Genomic DNA, 6,772 nt, shown 5'->3' with positions numbered 1-6,772 from the left:
TGAACTTGCACATGAGCAATTGATGGTGTGTTCCTCAGTCTGCCCCTGGCCTTGTTTTGGCTGATGATGTGGAGCTTCTCCCCTGTCCATCAGTAGGATTTCTGTGTATGCCATCTGGTCAGGTCCTGGTGTATAAACTGCCTTTTTATGTTGTTCAAAAAGGTATTTGTATTGAATAAGTCATTGGTCTTGTGAAATTCTGTCATGTGATTTCCAGCATTGTTTCTTTTACCAAGGCCATACTTTCTGACTACTAATCCTTCCTCTTTGTTTCCAACTTTTGCATTCCAATAATCAGTAATGATTAATGCATCTTGTTTGCTTGTTTGATCAATTTCAGATTTTGGTAGAATTCTTCAGTTTCATCACGACTGGCTTTGGCGATTGATGTATAAATTTGAATAATAGTAGTAGTAGCTGGTTTTCCCTGTAGGTTTATGGGTATTCTCCTAAGCGTTGTACTTCAAGGTGGATCTTGAAATGGCTCTTTGTAATGATGAATGTGATGCCATTCCTCCTCAAGCTGTCATTCACAACTTAGTAAACCATATACCTGTCTAATTCAGAATGGCTTGTACCAGTCCACTTTTGCTCACTAATGCCGAGGCTCTCCATCTTTATGTGTGCCATTTCACTTTTTGATGACGTCCAATTTCCTTTGATTCACACTTAGTACATTTCATGTTCCGATTATTGATGGATGTTTGTAGCTGCTTCCTTCTCATTTTGAGCTGTGCCCCATCAGCACAAGAAGGTCCTGAAAGCTATGCCACATCCGTGTCATCACGGTCAACTCTACTTTGAAGACTCAGCTCTTCCCCAGTGGTCTGTGACTGCCTTGCAACGTGCGGTGCTCACCCTGGTGGCATTTCAAATACCAGGGGCACAGCTGCCAGCATCACAGCACACAGAAACCACCACAGTACAACAAACAGGCCGGTGCTGGATAAAAAATGCTTTACACTAAAATAAAAATAAGTTGACTAGATTTATTTCTAACACTTATAAATTTCTGTTTATAGGAAGTAATCATTTGCAATGGTCCTTAAAATGTATATTTCATGGAAACCCCTCTACCCTATACTTGTTTGCTTTCATAGTGCAATCTGCTTCTGTTTTAGTGCCTGTGTCTTACCGACCTCCCCACTGTATTCTGGAGCTGTTGAGAAGAAGCACACTAAGCCGCCTGCCGCAAAGCAACTTGGTTAGTGCCATTTCTCCTGAAACAGACACGGAAGGGGTTCCTTGTTTTACTTGTCACTGTAGCTGGATTTGTTACGTTGCTTTGTAAAGTCACATACATCAGAGTACAAATGATCCTTCTTGCTTTTTTCCACTGCTCTTTCATTTCTTCTGTCTCTCAAATATTTACTAACTGCCCCATGTGGTAGGGAATCAGCTAGCTGCTTCGTTGGCCAACAGTGCCTATAGCTGCATGTTGGTGGTGTTAGGTACCATTTACTTGTTTCTGACTCAGAGAGATCCTGCGTAGGGTTTCTGAGACTGCACATCTTTACGGGAGTAGGAAGTCTCATCTCTCTCCTTAACAAGGGCTAGTGGGTTTGAACTGCTGACCCTTTGATTAGCAGTCCTGTGCTTATCCTGTGGCACCACCGGCTCTGAGTTGTGGTGAATTTAGGTAGAATTGAAGAAAACGGTGCCCCAGTCCTGCACCTTTTCCATGCCCCATTTCTTTGGCCACGGTGTCAGTTCATTTCCCTGGGCCTCCACTTTTCCAAACATGATGTCATTGTCTAGGGTTGGTCTTTCCTGAGGAGCAGGCCCAAGTCTCACCGTCCTCACTTGTAAGGAGCATTCTGATTGCGCTTCCTCCAGGACAGAGCTCTTCGTTCTCCTGGAAATCTGTGGTGTGTGCAGTATTCTTTGCCAGCACTGCCTTTCAAAGGCATGGGTTCTTCCTTAGTTTTCACATTCCGTTTACAGCTTTCACATGCCTCTGAGGTGATCCAGAAGACCTTAGTTCGGGCTCACCTTAGTCATCAAAGTAACATCTTTTTGTTCCCAAACTTTAAAGGGGGAGTTTGACAGTAGATTTGCCCAGTATAATATATTCCGATTTGATTTCTTGGCTGCTGCTTCCATGAGCATTGATTGTGGACCCAAGTAGAATGCACTTGTTGATAACGTCAGTGTTTCTTCCCATGGGAGGGTCGTGTGTCCCTGTTCGCAGCGCTGTGTCGGGGACTCTCAGGCCCGGCTCCGTGTGTCACTTCGTTAGCTTTCTTTTGGCTGAAGTGGAACTGTCATCTTAAGTAGAGTGCTTCCTGAGACTGTGTGCCATCCAGTGGAATATCAAATGAAGAGGCCGTGAGAAGGACTGAACTTACAGTCTGCCCATCAGCAGCAAGGGGGTTATAGAGACTGCAAGTGTGCGGCCCTCTGGAGGACGGTGCCCTTTAACCTGTGAGCTAACCGGGCGCTGGTGGTCAGGGTCACGGGCAGAAGTACTGCATGTGCGGCTGAGGTTAGGAGGAGACTCAGAGAAGGCAGACAGACGTGGCCGAATGTGGGCCCAGATGACTTTTGTCACAATGTGGAGGAAGGATGAGTAGAGAAGCCAGCTGTCATGGATTAAATTGTATACTCCCCAGAATATGTGTCCACTTGGCGGGGCTGTCATCCTCTGGTCTGGTCGTGATGTTATGATCCCCGATGATGCGGTCTGATGTTGTAAGACGTTTATGGGTGGGATATAAGACCCTTCATTCTATCATAGTCCTCATCTACGAGGAGTCTCACTGGGCTGTAGGCGGTAACACCCTTTATCTTACAAGAGATAAAATGAGAGAGACGCCAGCCAGGAGAGGCCTTCTACCACCATGTAGGAACTGGGAACATAGCCTGTCTTTAGGACCCAGGGTACCTGTGCCAGCAACCTCCTAGCCCAGGGGAGATTGATGCTCTGATATACAGAGATCCCCAAAGAACTGGGTCCCCAGTTCTGAAGGGAGACAAGAGCACAGAAGGCCTTCCCCTAGGATTGATGTTGTGAGGTCAGATTTGTATCCTCCTAGACTCTGAGAGAGGACATTTCTGTGTGTTAAAGCCATACTCTTGTGGAATTTCCATCACAGCAGTGTTGGAGAGCTAAGATGTGAGGACGATAGACGGGTTGGGACATGCTTGAGACTGGGGTGCCTTTGAGGCCCCAAAGTTAGGGTTCCAGAGGAGGCCATCTCAGCACATCTAAGTCTAGGACTCCATGGGGTGCAGAGTTGGAGCTGTGTGTTCATTCAAGAACAATTCACAAGGGTCCAAGGAACTCTGGGAGAGTAGTGGTTACGAATCAGGCCGGTAACCTCAAGGTCAGAAGTTTGAAACTACCAGCTGTTCTGTGGGAGAAAGATGAGGCCTTGTGTTCCTGTAAAGGTTTACAGCCTCGGAAACCCTATGCAGGGTTGCTGTGAGTCAGAACCGACTCCACGGCACATAACCACCAGAGCCCAGACTTCTGTAGGGGATTTGTACCAGTCTGCCCCTCTCACCTATAACCTGTGAAGCTCATTCTGTTGCTGAGCACCCCTCTCACAGCTAATGGCTGGTCGCTACCTTCCCTCAGCTCCTGGAACTCTTCTCAGACATCGCAGCTCACACAGCCTCCAAACATTCACACTCGCTGGGTTTGCCAGTGATGCCGTCACACCCGCCACCCGCTCTGTCTTCGGCTCCAGTCCTCTAGTCTGCCCTCTTTAAACAGGTGGAGCATCTGAGGTCCCCAAAATAGCAACAACAAATACGTTCATCGTCATCGAGCAGAGCCTGACTCATATAATCCAGGTGTGTGTGGTCAAAGTGAGCCTCCTGGGGTCTATGGTTGAGACTATTCAGAAGCATCGCCTGGCCTTTGCTCGGGGTGCCTCGGGGTCGGCTCAGTCTTTTGGTTAATGCTTGGGCGTGTTGACCATTTCTGCCTTTTTGGTGTCTTAAGTTACAAAGTTTACATACAGCAGAGAACACGGCGCGTAGGGTCACAGTGCAGAGCAGGCTTGGATTAAGTACCTGAGGTTTTTAGTTTCCTGTCTCTCTCTGTCTCTGTCTCTGTCTCTCTCTCTCTCTCTCTCTCTCTCTCTCTCTCTCGCCATAGCTCATCTCCTCCTCTTCTTTTCTTGTTTGTCTGTAACTGTTCTGTCCTCTATGATTCATCCCTCACCAGAATAATATTGGATGCATTCTTTTGAGAGTTGCCTTGGCAGTAATGGATATTAAGATCTGGTTTCAGCTAAAAATGACTTGAAGTACAATTTACAACATATTAAGGAGTCCTGGTGTGGCGCTGTGGTTTAATGCGCCAGACTGCAAAGCCGTTTGAACTGCAAAGTCGGCAGTTCAAGTTCACCAGTCGCTCTTCAGAAACCCTGTATAGGGTCGCTATGGGTCGGATCTGACTCGATGGCACTTCACAACAACAACAACTGTTTAAAGAATGAGATTTAAAAAATATTTATGCAGCCAATACATTTCCTCCTTCTTTCATTAGTATTGGTTGGTCTAACTTCAGGTGTAAAAGTTTATAGACTATAAATACATAGATTATGAAACCATTCAACACTTAGACGTTCTCCTGTTTCTAAGAAATGGTGCTCTTTTCATGCCCAGTAGGAACCTTTAGTTTTGCTCTTTCTACCAATTGCTCTCCACAGCTACCCGGAGCCGCATCCAAGACCAGCCCCTGGTCTTCCACGGGAAGGTCAGGTCCTCGGGCTACGCCTCCTGCCCACGGTACGTGAAGCTTCTTGTTGGGAAACTGCCTTAGTGAGATGCTTACATGTGTGTTTTTAGAAGTGATGGGCCCTGAACATGTCTTTGTGTCAATGAGGACATCCTCTACAGTAAGCTGATCATGGCAGCAGGGTCCATGGTGGACTGGGGCAGGGTGTGTAGTTACAGGACCCTAGAGTCCTAGGTTTGGTGGGGGGAAGCTCAGAGGTCAGGTGTGGGTCCTGGTCATGGCTGATGGTACAGGTGGGCTGACTTGGGGGAGGTGGCCAGCTGGGACATCTTGGGTGAGATGCGGGGGCCCAGCTGAAGACCTGAGCAGATGGCGTGTCCCCAGATGGATGGGTGTTGTCTGCTCCTCTGGCGGCACTCTCCTCCCCTCAAATATTTCCCTGTTTGAAGAGCTTTCCCAAAGCAACCGCTGTGTACCAGTCCAGGTATGGAGGGGCCTGTCCTCTCAGATGGCAGTGGACTCGGTCCAGTAGAATGAAAGAAGTGTGTCCACAAAGCCCTGGGCCTCCTTTCGCCCCCTGACATCCCTCTCTGCTGTAGTGTTCTCCTGAGTTACACACTTAGATCCAGCAGCCTGACCATCTGGTCACTCTAGACCTTTGAGGTAATCTGTTGGCCCATTGGCTGCCCACCTCCTCCAGGACAGAAGGCAGTGCCTCCGGCTTTGTCCTTTGGGCTCAGGACCTAGATGTGGCAGCCCGACCCAGACCAAGCAGCCCACCAGTGGGTTGAGGGGCCTGGTAGTGGCTGGACCACAGACAAGAGTGTAAGGGCTGTTTCCCAGGAAATTGGCTGGCTAGGCTGAGCCTGGTGGTTCAAGCCATCCTCCATGTCTGACATCCTAATTATACCCAGAGCAAGGCTCAGTGTGACCTCCCAGCATGGTCTCATCTGTTTCTCATGGATTTGGAATGTGAGACCTATAATTAGACTTAACTTCTGATAGGATCGTGTGGATCTCTTCTCTGAAAGGGAAGGAGGTCCTAAGACTTCTGTCTGGTTCTCAACTCAGGGGACATCCTGACTTCCTGAGCAGTTTTTCTGTTTATAACTGTCACACAAATTTTACAACATTTGGTTACCAGAGAATTTACAGTGTCATCTTTGAAAAAATAATTATTGTCTTAGTTCTTTTCTGGCGAGCCACAATTTATATGTAAATGGTGTTCGCCGGGATTTTTATATCCAAATGTACTCTGTTTTCCAGAATTGAGAGAATCCATGTACACTTATAGTAAGAATAATAGTTAGGGAACTCCAAATTCTCATTCAGCTTCTTACTATTTGGGGAAGCTGAACGTGTTTGTGAATTTTGAGGTAAATGTTCACTGTAAAATTCAAAGCTCTTAAGCAGTGGGAACCCTGACCCTTACTGGTGTGGACAGACTGGCCTGTAGGACACAGCAGAACTGCCTCGGAGGGTTCTGAGACTGAACCTTGACAGGAGCAGAAAGCACTATTGTTCTCTCTCTGAGCAGTCTCTCACTGACTTTGTGGTTAGTAGTTGAGCACTTTAACCACTGTGCCACCAGGATTTGACTCTTAAGTAACTTGGAACTTGTAATTTGAGAATGACACAGAATTTTGTATCCAACAGTGTGACTATGTTTTCACCAAAGACTAATGTTAAGAGTGATGGCAAAAGAGCTTCACAAGGCAAACACAGCTACATACGGTATGTGCCCTCACTTGTACATTAGAAGTACATTTGAAGTAATTTTGAATGATCTTGTTAATACTTTGAATTTTTTTTTAAACAGCCCTAAGACCTTATATGTATATGTATGTATCTTATACACACACACACACACACACATAAGGAACTCTGGTTGTTGTTGTTGTTGTCAGGTGCCATCGAGTGGGAACCGACTCATAGCGACCCATGCACAGCAGAACGAAACAAAGTTCGATCCTGGGCCAACCTCACTCCCGCTGCCACACTTGAGTCCATCAATGATGCCACCTGGCTGATCCATCTCGTTGGGGGTCTTCCTCTTTTTCTCTGACCCTCCACCCTACCCAG

General features: G+C 46.9%; 1 protein-coding gene across 1 annotated transcript in view; it reads left to right on the top strand.

Moving 5' to 3' along the window:
- The window catches only part of WDR27 (WD repeat domain 27), a 124,786-nt gene that overhangs the window by 42,338 nt on the left and 75,676 nt on the right, over window positions 1-6,772 (top strand). Inside the window, exons 12-14 of the mRNA XM_006876183.1 lie at window positions 1,122-1,204; window positions 4,662-4,740; window positions 6,347-6,424. Of these exons, the coding sequence (XP_006876245.1) occupies window positions 1,122-1,204; window positions 4,662-4,740; window positions 6,347-6,424 (240 nt within the window). The remainder of the gene's footprint in view (window positions 1-1,121; window positions 1,205-4,661; window positions 4,741-6,346; window positions 6,425-6,772) is intronic.

This window comes from Chrysochloris asiatica, unplaced genomic scaffold, assembly GCF_000296735.1.
Source record: "Chrysochloris asiatica unplaced genomic scaffold, ChrAsi1.0 scaffold00361, whole genome shotgun sequence".
Classification (NCBI taxonomy): domain Eukaryota; kingdom Metazoa; phylum Chordata; class Mammalia; order Afrosoricida; family Chrysochloridae; genus Chrysochloris; species Chrysochloris asiatica.
The sequence above is the reverse complement of the archived record's forward strand: the minus strand, read 5'-3'. Positions and strand labels throughout refer to the sequence as shown.